This window comes from Eleutherodactylus coqui, chromosome 2, assembly GCF_035609145.1.
Source record: "Eleutherodactylus coqui strain aEleCoq1 chromosome 2, aEleCoq1.hap1, whole genome shotgun sequence".
In the NCBI taxonomy this organism is placed as follows: domain Eukaryota; kingdom Metazoa; phylum Chordata; class Amphibia; order Anura; family Eleutherodactylidae; genus Eleutherodactylus; species Eleutherodactylus coqui.
In genome coordinates, this window is record NC_089838.1 from 135,988,173 (window position 1) to 136,010,081 (window position 21,909).

The 21,909-nt window shown below is 46.8% G+C and overlaps 1 protein-coding gene across 5 annotated transcripts in view; it reads right to left on the reverse strand.

Moving 5' to 3' along the window:
- LOC136611781 (bestrophin-3-like) overlaps window positions 1–21,909 on the reverse strand; it is an 80,306-nt gene that overhangs the window by 18,204 nt on the left and 40,193 nt on the right. For 3 of the 5 annotated variants that reach the window (XM_066591629.1, XM_066591631.1, XM_066591633.1), the window contains 2 exons: window positions 17,589–17,822; window positions 15,490–15,644 (listed from right to left, as the gene is read on the reverse strand). In XM_066591629.1, the coding sequence (XP_066447726.1) occupies window positions 15,490–15,644; window positions 17,589–17,822 (389 nt within the window). The remainder of the gene's footprint in view (window positions 1–15,489; window positions 15,645–17,588; window positions 17,823–21,909) is intronic. The other 2 variants (XM_066591632.1, XM_066591630.1) reach the window with 2 other exon arrangements.

The window sequence follows — 21,909 nt, forward strand, 5'->3', positions numbered from 1 at the left end:
GACACAGAGGGAAAGGAGGGTTGGGCGTTCCTTATTTTTCAAAATACTACCAGGCAGCCCAGGTGGCCCAGATAGCTCTTTTACACTCTGACTCTAATACCCCTCTCTGGATATCCCTAGAGGCAACTTAAACTCACCCCTTTACTATCGACTCCATATTGTGGATACCGCCTAAGTACAGACCTCCAATCACCAATCCCATAACGCGCCACTCTCTTTGCGTTTGGGACTCTATAAAGTGCTCTGGGAATTTGATATCCCCTCACCTGCCTCTTATGGCACTACTGCCGAACCCTATGTTCCCACCAGGTTTGGAAACCCTACAATCATTTAAAAATTGGACAAGAACAGGCCTCACTAAAGTGTACCACTTACTTTCCATAAACAGAATCATGCCATTCCCTACCCTACAAGAAACACTTAGGCCTCATGTCTACAGGGACAGATGCGCAGTGGATCACCCGCACGTGTGATCCGCGCTCCATGGGGATGCATTGGACACCCGCAGGTGATTAAATACCTGCGGATGTCATTTTCCCCTGAGGTGCGGATTGCGTGTGCGGGAAAACACGTGCAGCATGCTCCATTTTAGTGTGGGTCTCCAGCGGGGACAGCTCCCGCAGGCTTCTATTGAAGCCTATGGAAGTCGTCCGGATCCGTGGCACACCCGCAGCTGGATTCCTGCTCTCCGGCGCGGGAGAGCAGGAGTCCAAAAGAAAGAAAGAGTGCACAGCGCATGCGCGGCACGCTACCGGCGTGCCGAGCACATCCGCCGTGCTGAAGAAAGAAGATCCGGCCGCGACAGAGGGCAGATCCGCAGCGTCCGGACAGGTAAGTAATTCTTATTTTTAGGCCTCATGTCCGCGGGAAAGGAGGGACCCGCTGCGGGATTCTGCATGAAGAATCCGCGGTGGGCCTGATTTTCCCCGTGGACATGAGGCCTAAATCTACCGCCTTTAGAAGTGTATAGATACCTACAACTTAAACATTTCACATCCCCTCTCCTTAAGAATACATGCTCTCCAATAACTTTAACTACCTTCGAAAAATACTGCTGTAAATACCCACACTCAAGAGGTCTCATCTCACAAATTTACTCCGGATTGGTGCACTCCTCCTACCGTACACAGTTATCTTACGTCACGCGCTGGGAAAGGGATCTAGGTGAAACTCTTTCTGAAGAGGACTGGACCTAAATATGGGAGTCTACTAACAGTAGTGGCAAAAATATATTAATGTTAGAAACTTCATTTAAGGTGTTACTCCGCTGGTACTTAACCCCTGACCGAATAGCCCATGCAGTACCTGGATACCCTCCCCATTGTTTCCATGGATGCTTGGCGCTGGGAGATATGCTCCACATTTGGTGGTCCTGCCCTCGCGTGCAGAGGTTATGGATTCGAGTGTACTCTCTAATAAACTCAGTTACGGGCCTTAATCTATGCAAAAACCCTTGGGAAGCTTTATTGAACAAACGCATTAAAAATATCCCGCCTGATTCTAGGAAATTAATTTTCTTCTTTTTCTTGGCCACGAAACAAGTTATCGCTCGCTCGTGGCGAAAGGATTCCTTGGATTTTACCGAGGTCAAACGAAGGATGAATGGGCACCGAGTAAATGAAAAACTAACTTCTGTTCTAGCAGATAAACATGGGAAATTCCTGAGAATATAGACCTCATGGCTGGAATACAATTTCCCCCAACAAGACAACAGAATCATGATCTCCCTGTGACAACAACAGTAACAAAAACATTCCTAACAACTCCACTTTACAGTCCGAGGCTGTTTTTAGTGACATACACCACATAGGAAACACCCCCTTATCTCAAGGACCCCTCCTTCCCCTTCCTCTTCCTTCCACTTACCCAAATCCTCCTTTTTTTCGCTTTATACAGTTAGGCCCTGGCCAGGCCGCTAGTTTTCAAGTTGCCTTATATAAACAGTCCAACTGCAAGATTGTTCCGGGATTCAAAGCAGAAGATTTTTCTAGAACATACTTTTTTTGCTATGTTTTTATTTCTCTCTTTCTTCCTTCAATCTGCATAATTATAAGCAACATATGTTTGGTACTAATATGTCTGAAGTATATACCAGAAGATTTATTTTGTATTGTCATTTTACAAATCTTTAATAAAAATGACAGTTTAAAAAAAAAAGAGAGAGTCTATACACACGAATTGAACTTGAAAACTCATCACTGGGACCAGAAATAGGTGTTTCGGGCCACTACATTTCCTGCAGATATTGCATGTAGAAAAAATATCAAATAAATAGAAAATGCCAGCTCTCCTGAATTTTTTCCCAAATCCAACTACAGAACACGGATGGATCCTTGTCAAGACCTCCAAACTTGAAAATATGTTCCAACACTCTAATTTGAAATTTGGGTACAGCGCTCCCTATGTATAATCACAAGAAGCACAATAAATTGCATATACTACTGTGTGTGTGTGTTGCCATTGATACATTTTTAAATGTTGAAACAGCGGGAATGAGCAGAATCTTCAAAAGTTTTACAAGACAAAACAGAAGTTTTACAAGACAAGACAAAACAAAAGAACGGGATCTACATTGCTGCAAGACATATAAAAAAATATTAATTTTAGTTACTGCTCTCCAAATGTGTTTGTTACGTCATTTGATATATGCTGCTATTATTTTTTCTAGTACATGTTTTTTGACGGACCAATGATTATCATGAGATGTGCTATTTTATTTTTTAAGGTGGTGGTTTGTGGTGTTAGGTCAGCCATGACTAAGAACACATCAGTGTGTTTGAAACATGTTGGCATTCTCATTATGACCATGAAGATGTCTTGATGTTTTTAAAGGGATTTTTTTAATACAGTGGATATTTTACAGTACAACTTTCTGAGCTGGATTTTGCTTATTTTCAACTTTGGAGATGTAGAAAAAAATGCCAGACTTGAGTAGATTTAGGGCTCATTCACATGTGAGTATGTGGACCGATTTCCCTGTGTTTGTTTGTGCGTCTTGTATGCATTTTCTTTTTTATGCAGTGCGGTTTATTTTTAAATATATCCCTGTGCTATGTATTTTTCATGTACGCAGAACAACCTTAAGAAGGCCCAATTTATGTCATCTTCTTGTTTCCAATGTTTTCTAGCAGCACGCATATAACCACACATGCATGTAACATCCAAGTACTCTGTTTTTTACGCTCCCATAGACCTTCATGGGTGAGTTTGGTTTATGAATACAGACCAAAATAAGATATACTGCAAATTTTTTTTACATGTAACATCAGTCTGCATAAAAAAACATACGTCTGAATACATCAATTTACTTAAATGAGTCTGTGTTCTGTCTGTATACGGTCAGTAAAAAATACAGACAGCACATGGACAGAAAATACGCCTGAGTGAACGGACCTTTACTATTGAAAATATGCCAGTTTTCTGGCATCATTAGTCCTTAATAGAGATGAGCGAACGCGTTCGTCCGAGCTTGATATTCGTGCGAATATTAGGGTGTTCGGGATGTTCGTTATTCGTGACGAACACCATGCGGTGTTCTGGTTACTTTCACTTCCTTCCCTGAGACGTTAGCGCGCTTTTCTGGCCAATTGAAAGACAGGGAAGGCATTACAACTTCCCCCTGCAACGTTTAAGCCCTATACCACCCCCCTGCTGTGAGTGGCTGGCGAGATCAGGTGTTCGCCTAATATAAAAGTCGGCCCCTCCCGCGGCTCGCCTCAGATGCGGTGTGAGTTAGATGAGGGACAGTGCTGTTTATACCGGAGCTGCTGTAGGGAAAGAATTGGTAGTTAGTGTAGGCTTCAAGACCCCCCAAAGGTCCTTATTAGGGCCACTGATAGCTGTGTGTTGGCTGCTGTTAGAAGTGGGATTTTTTTTTTTCTCAAAGTCGCCTCTGCAGACCGTTGCACCTGGCATTAGGGACAGAAGTGCTGCATAGGCAGGGAGAGTGTTAGGAGTGAGTGTAGCCTTCAAGAACCTCAACGGTCCTTTCTAGGGCCATATTTATCCGTGTGCAGTACTGTCCAGGCTGCTGTTGGCTGTGCTGCATTTTTTTTGGGCTTCTCAAAATCGCCTCTGCAGAGCATTCCACCCTCCATTGATACTGCAGGGAAAGAATTGTATAGGCAGGGCCACAACACAGTTATTATTCATAGAATATACGCAGTGCTGCCTGTTGGTGGGAAAAACCTGAAAACAAATCTATTTGTCCAGCCTCTGTCCGTCCTAACGCCTGTGGACACGTGTGAGCTGCGTGAAAAACATTGCTAAATCATACGCACCCAGCTACGCTTTACTGCTGGCTTCGCCATTTGCTTTCCTTAATTGGGAAAAAAAATACCTGCTCTGCCACAGTTAATAACTCTGCTACCCTCACGTTCTGTGACACATAAGCAGGGACACAGCGCAGTTATTAAACTTCTCAGGTTCATTGAATATACGCAGTGCTGCCTGTTGGTGGGAAAAAACTGAAAAGAAATCTATTTGTCCAGCCTGTGTCCGTCCTTACGCCTGTGGAGACGTGTGAGCTGCGTGAAAAACATTGCTAAATCATACGCAGCCAGCTACGGTTTACTGCTGGGTTCGCCATTTGCTTTCCTTAATTGGGAAAAAAAATACCTGCTCTCCAAGAGTTATAATAACTCTGCTACCCTCACGTTCTGTGACACATAAGCAGGGACACAGCGCAGTTAATAAACTTCTCAGGTTCATTGAATATACGCAGTGCTGCCTGTTGGTGGGAAAAAACTGAAAAGAAATCTATTTGTCCAGCCTGTGTCCGTCCTTACGCCTGTGGAGACGTGTGAGCTGCGTGAAAAACATTGCTAAATCATACGCAGCCAGCTACGGTTTACTGCTGGGTTCGCCATTTGCTTTCCTTAATTGGGAAAAAAAATACCTGCTCTCCAAGAGTTATAATAACTCTGCTACCCTCACGTTCTGTGACACATAAGCAGGGACACAGCGCAGTTATTAAACTTCGCAGGTTCATTGAATATACGCAGTGCTGCCTGTTGGTGGGAAAAAACTGAAAAGAAATCTATTTGTCCAGCCTGTGTCCGTCCTTACGCCTGTGGAGACGTGTGAGCTGCGTGAAAAACATTGCTAAATCATACGCAGCCAGCTACGGTTTACTGCTGGGTTCGCCATTTGCTTTCCTTAATTGGGAAAAAAAATACCTGCTCTCCAAGAGTTATAATAACTCTGCTACCCTCACGTTCTGTGACACATAAGCAGGGACACAGCGCAGTTATTAAACTTCGCAGGTTCATTGAATATACGCAGTGCTGCCTGTTGGTGGGAAAAAACTGAAAAGAAATCTATTTGTCCAGCCTGTGTCCGTCCTTACGCCTGTGGAGACGTGTGAGCTGCGTGAAAAACATTGCTAAATCATACGCAGCCAGCTACGCTTTACTGCTGGCTTCGCCATTTGCTTTCCTTAATTGGGAAAAAAAATACCTGCTCTGCCACAGTTAATAACTCTGCTACCCTCACGTTCTGTGACACATAAGCAGGGACACAGCGCAGTTATTAAACTTCGCAGGTTCATTGAATATACGCAGTGCTGCCTGTTGGTGGGAAAAAACTGAAAAGAAATCTATTTGTCCAGCCTGTGTCCGTCCTTACGCCTGTGGAGACGTGTGAGCTGCGTGAAAAACATTGCTAAATCATACGCAGCCAGCTACGCTTTACTGCTGGCTTCGCCATTTGCTTTCCTTAATTGGGAAAAAAAATACCTGCTCTGCCACAGTTAATAACTCTGCTACCCTCACGTTCTGTGACACATAAGCAGGGACACAGCGCAGTTATTAAACTTCGCAGGTTCATTGAATATACGCAGTGCTGCCTGTTGGTGGGAAAAAACTGAAAAGAAATCTATTTGTCCAGCCTGTGTCCGTCCTTACGCCTGTGGAGACGTGTGAGCTGCGTGAAAAACATTGCTAAATCATACGCAGCCAGCTACGCTTTACTGCTGGCTTCGCCATTTGCTTTCCTTAATTGGGAAAAAAAATACCTGCTCTCCAAGAGTTATAATAACTCTGCTACCCTCACGTTCTGTGACACATAAGCAGGGACACAGCGCAGTTATTAAACTTCGCAGGTTCATTGAATATACGCAGTGCTGCCTGTTGGTGGGAAAAAACTGAAAAGAAATCTATTTGTCCAGCCTGTGTCCGTCCTTACGCCTGTGGAGACGTGTGAGCTGCGTGAAAAACATTGCTAAATCATACGCAGCCAGCTACGCTTTACTGCTGGCTTCGCCATTTGCTTTCCTTAATTGGGAAAAAAAATACCTGCTCTGCCACAGTTAATAACTCTGCTACCCTCACGTTCTGTGACACATAAGCAGGGACACAGCGCAGTTATTAAACTTAGATAATTCATTCACTAGAGGCAGTGGGGCCTTTCGTTTTCCAAAAAGGGCAAAAATTATATTTGGCCTGCAGTCTTGCGCCAATTTATTTCCTGCCTGGGAAATCTAATCACTGGTAATACAGCATGCTGAGGGGTAGGGGTAAGCCTAGAGGACGTGGACGTGGACGTGGCCGAGGACGCGGAGGGCCAAGTGAGGGTGTGGGCACAGGCCAAGCTCCTGATCCAGGTGTGTCGCAGCTGTCTGCTGCGCGATTAGGAGAGAGGCACGTTTCTGGCGTCCCCACATTCATCGCCCAATTAATGGGTCCACGCGGGAGACGGTTATTAGAAAATGAGCAGTGTGAGCAGGTCCTGTCCTGGATGGCAGAAAGTGCTTCGAGCAACCTATCGTCTACCCGCAGTTCTGCGCCGTCCACTGCTGCCAATCCGAATCCTCTGTCTGCTGCTCCTCCTTCCTCCCAGCCTCCTCACTCCACTACAATGACACCTGCTCAGGAGCGGGAACACTCCCAGGAACTGTTCTCGGGCCCCTGCTTAGATTGGGCAGCAGCGGTTCCTCTCCCACCAGAGGAGTTTATCGTCACTGATGCCCAACCATTCGAAAGTTCCCGGGGTCCGGGGGAAGAGGCTGGGGACTTCCGCCAACTGTCTCAACAACTTTCTGTGGGTGAGGAGGACGATGACGATCAGACACAGTTGTCTTGCAGTGAGGTAGTAGTAAGGGCAGTAAGTCCCAGGGAGCAGCGCACAGAGGATTCGGAGGAAGAGCAGCAGGACGATGAGGTGACTGACCCCACCTGGTGTGCAACGCTTACTCAGGAGGACAGGTCTTCAGAGGGGGAGTCAAGGGCATCAGCAGGGCAGGTTGCAAGAGGCAGTGCGGTGGCCAGGGCCAGGGGTAGAGGCAGGGCCAGACCGAATAATCCACCAAGTGTTTCCCAAAGCGCCCCCCCGCGCCATGCCACCCTGCAGAGGCCGAGGTGCTCTAAGGTCTGGCAGTTTTTCACAGAGACGCCTGACGACCGACGAACAGTGGTGTGCAACCTTTGTTGCGCAAAGCTCAGCCGGGGAGCCAACACCAACAGCCTCACCACCACCACCATGCGCAGACATATGATGGCCAAGCACCCCACAAGGTGGGACGAAGGCCGTTCACCGCCTCCGGTTTGCACCCCTGCCTCTCCCCCTGTGCCCCAACCTGCCACTGAGATGCAACCCCCCTCTCAGGACACAGGCACTACCGCCTCATGGCCTGCACCCACACCCTCATCTCCGCTGTCCTCGGCCCCATCCAGCAGTGTAGTTCAGCGCACCGTTCAGCCGTCGCTTGCGCAAGTGTTCGAGCGCAAGCGCAAGTACGCCGCCACGCACCCGCACGCTCAAACGTTAACCGTCCGCATCGCAAAATTCATCAGCCTTGAGATGCTGCCGTATAGGGTTGTGGAAACGGAGTCCTTCAAAAGTATCATGGAGGCGGCGGCCCCGCGCTACTCAGTTCCCAGTCGCCACTACTTTTCCCGATGTGCCGTCCCAGCCCTGCACGACCACGTCTCCCGCAACATTGTGCGCGCCCTCACCAACGCGGTTACTGCCACGGTCCACTTAACTACGGACACGTGGACAAGCACAGGCGGGCAGGGCCACTACATCTCCCTGACGGCACATTGGGTGAATTTAGTGGAGGCTGGGACAGAGTCAGAGCCTGGGACCGCTCACGTCCTACCCACCCCCAGAATTGCGGGCCCCAGCTCGGTGGTGGTATCTGCGGAGGTGTATGCTTCCTCCACTAAAGCACCCTCCTCCTCCTCCTCCTCCTCTGTCTCACAATCAAGATGTGTTAGCAGCAGCATGTCGCCAGCAGTCGGTGTCGCGCGGTGTGGCAGCACAGCGGTGGGCAAGCGTCAGCAGGCCGTGCTGAAACTACTCAGCTTAGGCGATAAGAGGCACACGGCCCACGAACTGCTGCAGGGTCTGACACAGCAGACCGACCGCTGGCTTGCGCCGCTGAGCCTCCAACCGGGCATGGTCGTGTGTGACAACGGCCGTAACCTGGTGGCGGCTCTGCAGCTCGGCAGCCTCACGCACGTGCCATGCCTGGCCCACGTCTTTAATTTGGTGGTTCAGCGGTTTCTGAAAAGCTACCCACGCTTGTCAGACCTGCTCGTAAAGGCGCGCCGGCTCTGCGCACATTTCCGCAAGTCCCACACGGACGCTGCCACCCTGCGCACCCTGCAACATCACTTTAAGCTGCCAGTGCACCGACTGCTGTGCGACGTGCCCACACGGTGGAACTCTACGCTCCACATGTTGGCCAGGCTCTATGAACAGCGTAGAGCTATAGTCGAATACCAACTCCAACATGGGCGGCGCAGTGGGAGTCAGCCTCCTCAATTCCTTTCAGAAGAGTGGGCCTGGTTGGCAGACATCTGCCATGTCCTTGGTAATTTTGAGGAGTCTACCCAGGTGGTGAGCGGCGATGCTACAATCATTAGCGTCACCATTCCTCTGCTATGCATCTTGAGAAATTCCCTGCAAACCATAAAGGCAGCTGCTTTGCGCTCGGAAACGGGGGCGGGGGAAGACAGTATGCCGCTGGATAGTCAGGGCACCCTCCTGTCTATTTCACAGCGCGTACAGGAGGAGGAGGAGGATGAGGAGGAGGGGGAAGAGACAGCTTGGCCCGCTGCTGACGGTACACCGGCTGATTGCCTGTCATCCTTTCAGCGTGTATGGCCTGAGGAGGAGGAGGAGGAGGAGGATCCTGAAAGTGATCTTCCTAGTGAAGACAGCCATGTGTTGCGTACAGGTACCCTGGCACACATGGCTGACTTCATGTTAGGATGCCTTTCTCGTGACCCTCGCGTTGCACGCATTCTGGCCACTACGGATTACTGGGTGTACACACTGCTCGATCCACGGTATAAGGAGAACCTGCCCACTCTGATTCCCGAAGAGGAAAGGGGTTCGAGAGTGTTGCTATACCACAGGACCCTTGCGGACAAGCTGATGGTAAAATTCCCAGCCGACAGCGCTAGTGGCAGAAGGCGCAGTTCCGAGGGCCATGTTGCAGGGGATGTGCGTAGATCGAGCAGCATGTACATCCCAGGCAGTGCAACAGTCTTTAAGGGCCTGGCCAGCTTTATGGCTCCCCACCAAGACTGTGTCACCGCTCCCCAGTCACGGCTGAGTCGGCGGGAGCACTGCAAAAGGATGGTGAGGGAGTACGTAGCGGATCGCACAACCATCCTTGGTGACGCCTCTGCCCCCTACAACTACTGGGTGTCGAAGCTGGACACGTGGCCTGAACTAGCCCTGTATGCCCTTGAGGTGCTTGCTTGTCCTGCGGCTAGCGTGTTGTCGGAGAGGGTGTTTAGTGCGGCTGGGGGAATCATCACCGATAAGCGTAGCCGCTTGTCAACCGACAGTGCCGACAGGCTAACACTCATCAAGATGAACAAAGGCTGGATTTCGCCAGACTTCTGTTCTCCACCAGCGGACAGCAGCGATACGTAAGCAATACGTAGGCTGCACCCGCGGATGGAAGCTACGTTCTCTCTCACCATCCAAAACGGGGACATTTGTGCTTCATCAATCTGTGTCTAATATTCCTCCTCCTCCTCCTCCTGCTCCTCCTCCTGAAACCTCACGTAATCACGCTGAACGGGCAATTTTTCTTAGGGCCACAAGGCTCACTCAAATAATTTTTCAGAACAATTTTTATAAGTTTCAATTAGCTTAAAAGCGTTGGAACTTTAACTTGAACCAATTTTTCGTTACACTGGGCTGCCTCCAGGCCTAGTTACCACTTAAGCCACATTAACCAAAGCGATTAATGGGTTTCACCTGCCCTCTTGGCTAGCCATGGCCAATTTTTGGGATGTACATTAGTACTGTTGATACAGCAATTTTTGTGGGCCCTCGCCTACAGTGTAATCAAATTAATTTTTAGCCCACCTGCATTACAGCTGACGTTACCTCAGCTGTGTTGGGCAATGCAATGGGATATTTCTATGTACCGCCGGTGGCTTCCTGGCACCCACCCAGGCAGTGGGTCCACAGGGAGTTAAACCTACATGTGTCCACTTGTAAAGAACCCCAGTCTGACTGGGGCATGCAGTGTGGGCCGAAGCCCACCTGTATTACGCACGACATTACTACCTCAGCTGTGTTGGGCAATGCAATGGGATATTTTTGTGTACCGCCGGTGGGTTCCAGGGAGCCACCCATGCTGTAGGTGCACACTGAGTTTTTAATACATCTGTACACTTCTAAAGAACCCGTCTGACTGGGGCATGCAGTGTGGGCCGAAGCCCACCTGTATTACGCACGACATTACTACCTCAGCTGTGTTGGGCAATGCAATGGGATATTTCTATGTACCGCCGGTGGCTTCCTGGCACCCACCCAGGCAGTGGGTCCACAGGGAGTTAAACCTACATGTGTCCACTTGTAAAGAACCCCAGTCTGACTGGGGCATGCAGTGTGGGCCGAAGCCCACCTGTATTACGCACGACATTACTACCTCAGCTGTGTTGGGCAATGCAATGGGATATTTTTGTGTACCGCCGGTGGGTTCCAGGGAGCCACCCATGCTGTAGGTGCACACTGAGTTTTTAATACATCTGTACACTTCTAAAGAACCCGTCTGACTGGGGCATGCAGTGTGGGCCGAAGCCCACCTGTATTACGCACGACATTACTACCTCAGCTGTGTTGGGCAATGCAATGGGATATTTTTGTGTACCGCCGGTGGGTTCCAGGGAGCCACCCATGCTGTAGGTGCACACTGAGTTTTTAATACATCTGTACACTTCTAAAGAACCCGTCTGACTGGGGCATGCAGTGTGGGCCGAAGCCCACCTGTATTACGCACGACATTACTACCTCAGCTGTGTTGGGCAATGCAATGGGATATTTTTGTGTACCGCCGGTGGGTTCCAGGGAGCCACCCATGCTGTAGGTGCACACTGAGTTTTTAATACATCTGTACACTTCTAAAGAACCCGTCTGACTGGGGCATGCAGTGTGGGCCGAAGCCCACCTGTATTACGCACGACATTACTACCTCAGCTGTGTTGGGCAATGCAATGGGATATTTCTATGTACCGCCGGTGGCTTCCTGGCACCCACCCAGGCAGTGGGTCCACAGGGAGTTAAACCTACATGTGTCCACTTGTAAAGAACCCCAGTCTGACTGGGGCATGCAGTGTGGGCCGAAGCCCACCTGTATTACGCACGACATTACTACCTCAGCTGTGTTGGGCAATGCAATGGGATATTTTTGTGTACCGCCGGTGGGTTCCAGGGAGCCACCCATGCTGTAGGTGCACACTGAGTTTTTAATACATCTGTACACTTCTAAAGAACCCGTCTGACTGGGGCATGCAGTGTGGGCCGAAGCCCACCTGTATTACGCACGACATTACTACCTCAGCTGTGTTGGGCAATGCAATGGGATATTTCTATGTACCGCCGGTGGCTTCCTGGCACCCACCCAGGCAGTGGGTCCACAGGGAGTTAAACCTACATGTGTCCACTTGTAAAGAACCCCAGTCTGACTGGGGCATGCAGTGTGGGCCGAAGCCCACCTGCATTAAGCACGACATTACTACCTCAGCTGTGTTGGGCAATGCAATGGGATATTTCTGTGTACCGCCGGTGGGTTCCAGGGAGCCACCCATGCTGTGGGTCGACAGGGACTTCACAATAGGGAGTTGTACCTGCCTGTGTCTATGAATTAAAAAGCCCGGTCTGACTGGGGCATGCAGACACCTTGACAGAATGAATAGTGTGTGGCACATAGGTTCCCCATTGCTATGCCCACGTGTGCAGCTCCTGATGGCGGTGGCACAGGATTCTATTTCTCATTGCTTCTGTACAGCATTGTGGGCTATCGCTCCGCCACTTTTAAAGAGGGTCGCTGCCTAGCCGTGCCAACCTCTGCAGTGTATGCCTGAGGTCCCTCGTCATGGCAGACGCAATTCTAAATAGACATGAGCGTGGTGTGGCATGAGGGCAGCTGAAGGCTGCGCAGGGACACTTTGGTGTGCGCTGTGGGGGGGAGGGGGTGCGGTTGGGCAGCATGTAACTCAGGAGAAGTGGCAGTGGAGTGTCATGCAGGCAGTGATTGTGCTTTGTTGGAGGTAGTGTGGTGCTTAGCAAAGGTATGCCATGCTAATGAGGGCTTTTCAGAAGTAAAAGTTGTTGGGAGGGGGGGGGGCCCACTCTTGCCGCTATTGTGGCTTAATAGTGGGACCTGTGAACTTAGGATGCAGCCCAACATGTAGCCCCTCGCCTGCCCTATCCGTCACTGTGTCATTCCCATCACTTTCCTGAATTGCCCAGATTTTCACACATGAAAACCTTAGCGAGCATCGGCGAAATACAAAAATGTTCTGGTCGCCCATTGACTTCAATGGGGTTCGTTGTTCGAAACGAACCCTCGAGCATCACGGGAAGTTCGTTACGAATAACGAACACCCGAACATTTTGGTGTTCGCTCATCTCTAGTCCTTAATGCTTTGCACCAAATACGTACATGATGTATTTCAGATACTTTTGGATACTTCTTTGCTGTGTCCGACAAAAGGGGGCATGACCTAGATGTGTTATCAGTTGCTAATAATTGCACCAAATTGTGGCATAAACAAAGCCAAGTAATAGACAGTCTAAAGATTTGACAGATTTATCATAGCGCAGTGCCACTGTGATGAATCTGTATTTAAAGACTGTCTAGGTTAAGCTTGTTTTGTATGATATTAGACAATATTAGTAAATCTGCCCAAATGTCTCTTGTTTGCCCGATATGCTGCTGTGTCTACTCAGTGTCTTCTGGCTGTTCGGACAGTCAGCTGGTATGCTTACTTCCAGAATCTCACAGCTGTTCATTCGATCATCTCTTGGCGCATGTGTTCTGGCGCTATTCCAGTAGGGCTGGAACTACTTGTGTCAGATTAGTCAGCTTAACGCTGTGCTCTCTCAGTGTCTCCAGGCCGTTCCAGAATGGTGCAAGCTCTCTTTCACTCTCTTTCCTAGTTGGTGATGCAGTCACAGTACTGGATTCAGATGGTAAAGATGTTATAGTGATCTTGTTGCTTCCTTGGTCCACTCATATGTATTATAATGGCAATTCCAATGGTAGAATTGTTGTGAATTCACTCCATATAATTCACCAGAAATCTTGAATTTTAATAATCATATTTTATGGTTTGGAAATTATACTAAGTGATTGGCACAATGACGGCATACATGTGGTATCCACTTACAGGGCCTTGCAATGAACTGGTTTAAGTAACTAAAGGGCCACTCCAGTCAATACACTTTTCCCATCTCTATCCCCCTCATTTGATTGCCTGTCACACTCTGGAGGTTTCCTCTGTATACTGCAGTCAATTTTAAGCAGTGCAGCAGCCCCCTATTTGATGCTTATCAGATACCATATTGATGTTGCCTTTACTTTCACATTAATCCTATAATGCATCAGTACAGCATTATATGATCAGCTACAACCAGTACGTTCACTGCAACACTGCCGTTACCATCTGTATACAACATTCACCTAATAAGCTACAAACCATGAATATACAATCAGGAGGATGAGCTGTGATCTCCTCTACTATAACCATGTGACAGGAGCTTTGTAATCATCATCATTAACTGTGATAGGAGTGTCTGCATCCATCTTCAGGCAATTTCTGTTGTACACGCCGTGAAATAGCATCACACAGGCTAAGAAACTGGCTATGAACTGAACATATAAATCCAAGTAGATCTGAGCTGATCAGAACTGAGATCACATGCCCATCCGAGGAGAAAGAGGCCAGGAGTTTCAGATAGAAAGCAATAACTAAGCAAGGTAACACGAGTTCACTTATTTATACTGGCGGACTAGCTACATAATGAAAAAAAAAAAAGCATCGGTATGGCCCTTTAAATATTACAGTCACCTGAACTGTGATATATGCTGACTTGCATTAGTGCTCGTCATTTGACTAGCGAAAATCACCAGGTTCCAATTTCCCAACATGCACAGGGGCAAAGGCAATTATTGCTAAAAAAAACAAATCGCTCAAATGAGTGAAAATGAATAATAATGGTTCAGTGTAAATGCAGCCAACAATCAAACGATGAACATTAAATTGTTCACTTTAGTTCATTTTATGCAGGCATAAAAATCATCAATGGCTCTATCGCTAATCATTCAGTTGAAACACCGATCGGTCAGTCTTTCCCATTCAGGCATATAGTGAATGTGAATGACTGAACGATTTCTTGTTTGAATGAGCCAACGAAGTATCTGCTGTATGAGCAAGATGCACGGGCGAACTCTGACACTGTTTGTTCTAACGATAAATCGTTTGGTGTAAGCGGACCCTAACAAAAGAGATCACATGTCTTGATAACAATGTTGCTGTTTATTAGAGATATCTATCCATAATGAAGTGCGACATATCAGCAAAATGAGTTGTCTTGAAAACGGCAAGTCATTTTACTAAAATGCTGCTCTTTATTAGGAGTAGATATTGTTGAATAAACAGCAACATAGTTATCAAGACATTTCCTGTGATACTGTGATCTCTTTTGTTGCCCTTCAGGCCCAATGTCCCTGGGCTGTCACTGTGGAAGTGCCGCGAATCCATAGGAAAGCAGGAAATAAAATAAAAAATTGCACTGCGCATGTGTCCGGCACGTCGCTAGCGTGTCCGGACGCATCCACCGTGCTGAAGAAAGAAGATCCAGCCGGGAGAGAGAAGACCCGCTCTGCATCTAGAGAGATAAGAAACTATTTTTCTGTCCATATCCGCTGGCAAGGCTGGAATCCGCTGCGGGACTCAGCAATGGAATCCGTGCGTGCAAGTGGACATTGGGCCTTATTGTTTCTATTATATTGGTTTATTTTTGTGTTTTTCTTTTTCTTATATTTTCTATGATTATAGAGTGCAGGTATTTGTATTGTTTGTTTCAGATTCTGAGGGTATAAAAATTCCAAGGCGCATGTCATCACAACCATACCTGTGGATTCAGTGTGCTCCCGCTTTACCAGCGGAATATTTTTTTGCCAAAAAGAGGAATGGATCCCATTAGAAGACAGTAGCTAGAACGTTCTGTACTTACATTTAACATTATTTGTAGATCAACACTTTCACGAATTCTCCCTTCAGTCCTGGCCTTTGAAGCTAAATTTCCAAACCAAACAACAGGCACCCAATATTTCAGATGCGGAGAGTTAAGGTTTTCAAAGTATTTTCTTTCATCTGATGTCATAAATCCTGTTGAGAAAATAAAAGAACAATTCTATAAAATACTGATGTACTTATACTACTGATCAATGTTTGTTTATTTATTTTACTATTAAGGGGATAGGTTCCATTAGGACATCAAGGTGATGAGGAAAGTTATCAAGGCAGAAGTGACAGCACATGGCAGACAGCTGCTGGAGCGTCCAATGTGATTGTCCTGATGACCCACATCAAACTCAACCTTAAACCCCATTTACACAAGACGATTATCGCTCAAAATTCACTCAAACAGTGTCTTGTAAGGCAATAATTGTTGCGTGTAAATGCTACCATTGTTAGCTTTTCAGCCGAACAATGATTTTATGTGGAGTTTAAAATCCATCCTTACGTCAGGCAGCTGATAGCAGAGACCGCATGCTGTGATTCTCCATGGGAGCACTGATAACATTGTTTTCAGCTGCAGTCCCGCAGCAGAACAAAGGGGCTTTATGCAGATAACACCTGCTGTTCTCTGCATACAGCGAAGGGAGCCTTATTTACATGCAAATGAAGCCAATAAGCTACTACTCGGCATTAGTACCCATTGGCAGCTTATGCAAAATGATCGCTCAAACTGTCATTCTCCCTATCTTTTGAACAAATTTTGAGCGACTGTCTTTGCGTGTAAACAGGGTTTTAGAAACAATCGGTTTTTTTTGCATTCATTGTGGTTATCTGAATCAGCTTTCTTTATTAGGAATACAATACCTTAGGTTAGGTATTGCAATTACTTTTGTATGATTTTAGGCAATTTCCATGTGATTAGTGACTAGGCTATGCATGACCAATCCATTTTTTGCATTTTTTATGTTTGTCAATGGAATTATAGAATCATAGGGTGTGAAGGGACCTCCAGGGTCATGGGGTCCAATGGTATTAGTGTATCTTGACGCCACCAGGAAGTACTGATGGAGCCAAGATTGACAGGGAAGAGGGGGGGTAACGCCCCATGTAGCTGATTGGATGGAGAGCAGGCTGTGCTATAGGTCCTGGAAGGCCACTAAAATTAGCCGAAAAGCACATATCGCAGCCACCCCAGCAGCAGCAGGTTCAAGGGGCTTCCTTGCTTGGAAGGCAGAATGTGGAACCACACATGTGGAGCCGGCGGGTGCACACGCCGGGGACGGGCGACAAGCGGCCCCTGCTGGACTCTTGGTTGTTTTAAATGGCTGCCGCTTGCAGGGAGGCCAGAAGGCCGGCGCCACACACACTTGGAGTCAGAGGCCGCACAGTCCAGGAGCACATGCCGGGGACAGCCGACAAGCATCCACCGCTGGACTCCCGGACCTTTTACATGTGTGCAGCTGCAGTCAGGCCACGGACAGTGTCAGAGCCGGCTGCTGCACAGTCCTGCAGCAGATGCCATGGCCGGCCCAGAAGCGGCTACACCTTCAGTCCCCCACCCGATGTAACTTTGTAATGGGCGCCACTTCTGGGAGGCCAGAGGGCAATCAGCACACACACTCCCTGCCACCGCCCGCAGCGTCCACGACCAGTGCACCGATTACACTGCTGCGCCCAAGGGACCGAACGGCAGCAGAATGGTAACAGAGAGCCATTCCTGCAGGTTGCAGGACCTTTAGCTATTGCGCCAATCGGGAGATAGGGGTGTGAGAGGGGCATTTCCCCTGTCAAGCCCCTAGCTTCCGGTGGTGTCAAGATACACTAATAACGGATCCTATTCCCTGCACAATGCAGGAATCACTACATCATCCATTATCTTGAAAATTAGAGACAATTTAACAGAACTAATGCTATGTTTGGAATCAGCATCTCAAAATGACCCTAAAAAGATGCTAAGAAAAGTGGTAATAAAAGTAGTGCTAACCAGTGTAACTGAATAACAAAATAAAAATCTACCTTTTATCTTAGGTAACCTAAACTACAGGTCAATAACTACTTTGGTGGCTGTATCGGCACTGGATATTTCCATACCTGCTTCTACAACATGGTCCATGGTTGGGAATCTTTTGTAAACTGCAGTGCTAACAGAGCGGAAGATAAGCAAAGATGTAAGATTCACATAACGCATAAGTGTCCTGCGAAGTAATCGTCCATACTCATCTCTTCCATGCACATTGCTAGAGATGAGTAACATAAGTCGGTCAGGCCACGGAAGATTTACAAACTGATTCCACCATCGATTCACTACAAGAGTGACGTAAAAACCTGCATGGAAAAAATTCTCATTTAAAACAGCTTTGGTGTGTGGTTTATGCAGTGCATGTAACTGAAAGTTAATCGTCATGATCGGTATGGTGCATACTGATAGAGGGTCATCTGCAAAACAGTTTACACAAATGCCTCATAGTAATATTAGTGTTATTGTCCATATATGTTATTGTTCAATACGTGTGTTACAAGAGAGCTTTATACAGATGTGGAGTTTTATAACCATGAACGAACAGGCATCCATCTACCGTATCTAGCTATGGCATGTGATATAGAAGTCTCCTGTGACAAGCATATTATACATAAATTTCAATTATAACTACAAAAAACCTGTTCAACTCAAAAAACATTTTTCCCCCCATTAATGAACTAATAACAGGTTTACCTTGTTTATGACTATGTCAAACGTTTCCCTGATATGTTTGCATGCTTAGCAGTTTCGTCAAGGGAGCTGCACCTGCAATTACCAGTGCTGACCACTAGAAGGGGGTCATAGTGATCTACTTCCACCTTGTGTTTTGTCAGTGATAGCAGGCGCCTGAACAGGAGCAGCAGACCCCTGACAATCAACTATTGATCACCTATCCTGAGGACAGGTCATAAAATAAAAATAGCGTGAAAAAAACCTTTAAACCAAAGACTCCAGTCCAGCGAGACGCAGAGATAACAACAGAGCCATTGTGCTCTCTAGATTTCAGTATTCTTGCACAGTTTTCCAATAGCACACAGAAGTATTTATTACACTGGTTCTTTCGGTCAGTTTCAGAGGCTCCCCAGTGAACTCACAGTTGTGCTATGCAGGAAGATCCAGCATAGAAGTCACACAATGCTATTAACTTCTCAGACACAGCAGGTAATTGTTTTATCGCTCTCTGCAGCGAACTACTAAAGGTGTTAAGTCACCCAAGAAGCTGATGGCATATTGCTAGAATATGCCACCAATGTCAAATGTCTGTGGCCTCTGCAATTCAGTACAGCAAACTGGCAGCGGTAAAGGAAAGTAGTAATCTGGCTTTGCAAAGGCTCACAATGACAAACCTGCAACGACTCTGACATCTCCCTAGTTCTTCATACATCCTATAGCTACTTGCATACACAGACTTTTAAAACATGTATATAACAAACTATTAGCACAAGCAAAACAACAAAGCAAAGACATAAAAAACGCTGGACCAGTTTTGTTTTATTTTTTACGAACGAGTCAACAAAAAACCTAAGGCCCAATGTCCACAGGCGGATTTTAATTATAAAATCCGTGCGGGAGATCCACAGCTCTAGAAGCCCATAGGGATGCATTAGCATCCACAGGGCAACTTAATGCATGCGGATGGGATTTTTTTCCCCGGTGTGTGGATTGCACGTGCGGTAAGAAATCGCAGCATGCTCCATTTTCGTGCAGATCCTGCATGGACGGCTTCCATTAAAGTCAATGGAAACCATCCCCACCGCGGCACACCCGCAACTGTCACTGTCACCGTGTGTGCCCGTGGACATGGGGCCTAACAGGTAGGGAACTTATATCAACATTATGGTACTATATGCAGCCAACATGTGAACTGGATTGCTCTCTAGTGGATGATCTTTTAAGGAAAGGATAAAAGTTCCTCCGTGCTCGTTGGGTACCAGTGTATAATCCCAGATGATAAAATTAATACATCTTCATTAAGTGCTCTTCAGAGTTCGTTCCATAGATGTTTGTGTAATTCTGGTGTACTGTATATTGCGCAGTGTGATGAAAAGATGACATAAAATGTGTACTATGCAGTAAAGCCTTTTTTTGTGAAATGATTTGACTTTAAAATTGATAAAATATCTGCGCTCATGTAATTCTTTATTTCAGTCTACCAGGCCATAAGGCTATGCAACCTAAAAGAACCAGAACTGTGCACTAAAATCTGGTAGGTTACCAGTTTTTCATGGCAGGGGCAATAGGGCTTGGGTATTCTCCTATATAGATAATAAACTCCTGATTCTCTTACATGGTCAATATTCTTTGAGAAGGAATGATAACTCACTGATCTTACTGATATTATTTTCTACTTATAAGTTTGTGCCAACTGTGATCTCTAAAATATCATTGATTTGTATCAGACCTCATAATATTCTAGTAACCATTATCTACATATTGTGAGGCCAGGTGCAGGGAGAACAATTTGAAAGAATTTTCTTCTACATGTTTTGTTTCACAGCTATTAGTATTAGTTCATATGTTATCTAGCTTTAAAACATTTACTCTTGGCGCCATAAAAATATGCTACATATCCACCTCATTTAATAACCTTGATCTTTGTTTTGGCAATCCTCTGCTGTCCTATGAACATATAATAATTGACTGTCACAAATGCAGATAAAGGTTTGAACTTTGAAATTAAATACTTTGAGAGGCAAAGTACTGTATATAGGAGAAATTGTTGCTGTGCATACATAATGTACTGTGTACTACGCATAATGTAATGGTAATTATCCTATTATTATTATGGAAAATTGTTAACTGGTTTCATAACCTCTAAAATATCAATCAACCATAATGGAAGATGAAGATTAAGGAAAACTAAGCAGATAACGAATACAGATAAAGCAAGTCCTTACATCTAACAGTCAGAAAGAACTCCTGGAAGTTGTAAATCACTTTCTATGGTGAGGACAGGAGTTTCCTCAGGATTCTTTACAGCACTTTTAGTGTACTCAAAAAATGAGTATGCTGTTTCCGTAACTCGGGAGCCGTGGAAACACCCTAGTTTGCTGTGTTACACTGTTTGCATAACTGCTATTGACTTCTATAGGAGTTACAAAAATCATGTAGCACAGCCTGCTTGGCAGTTTCCACAAATTGCGACCACTGACCACCTCATTCAGCCAGGCCACGGGTAGTGGGGGCCCTGAACTTCAGATAGCTGCAGGTTCTAGAGTTGGGACCTGCACCTAAGGGGATTTTATAGTATATCCTGTGAATATGCCATAAAAGTCCCAGATGGGAATTCCACTTTAATATACCGACAGGATTGCTCATTCAACCTTTTTGCTCCCCAGCTCTGAGGACAGTAGCAGGTAGGTTGTTTGCCCAGGGCCATACACCTGTCAAACTGTAATGCAGTTATCCTAAGGGAAGTTCATGGAAGACACAAATCTCCTGTGGAGCAGAAGGGCTTTATGATGTCGTGCTGTCTGTCCAGTCTCTTAACGGTCCAGTGCACATTTACATTACTCTTCCCACTCCAATTGTCTCCCTGCACTCCCCACCCCCACCCCCCCGCAGTGTTGATGCCTAAACAATTGGTCCATTGGTCCCCTGACAACACCCCAGCTCATATGTTCCTGGTTTTGACCTGTTAGGGTGTGCTGCTGGGATCTGTTGTATATATGGGTTTCCAGCAGCACAGCCCCACAGGTAGGGGTTGATTGAGCTAGCTAGGTTGGATTTCTCCAGCCAGCCAATCCCCCAGGTCTGGTGCTTATATATACCATCACCGAAGGGACAAAAGGTTTCGATAACGACTTATGGAACACCCTGCGAACCCTCCTTTTGCGATTTCCAGAGGACCAGTACACCTTCTGTCCCACCCTGTACGGCTCAGATACAGACAGACTCTTCCCACTATGCAACTGCATACGAGACCCCACCACTTCTAGACTCTTTTGCACTTCCTTCCATCCCCCCTGCAGCACATCGGTGGCGACATCAGCAGCAGGACAGGTAGATGGGGTAGAAAGGGAAGTCAGACCACGGAGACTGAGCGCGATATCAACTGAGCAGAGAGGAAGGGGAGCAAGACGGCTATGGCAGGATGGTCCCCACTGGGTCAGCTCCCCAGTGGCCCAATCGAATTGGGGGTTGTGCAACGCCAGCCACGGCATCCCTAGTACCATGTCTACCGACATTTTCTCCATCACCAGGAATGATAGATCTTCCGAGTGGCGACCCCCCACCGTGAACTGTAACACTGGGGTCCTCCATCGTACCAAGCCTGAAGCAAGAGGGGTAGCATCAATGCTAGTAAAACGAATTGGCGTCTTCAGCGCCACAAATTCAGCCATCAGGGGCCTAAAAAAACGCATGCTTATCAGGTTAGCGGCTGCTCCGGAA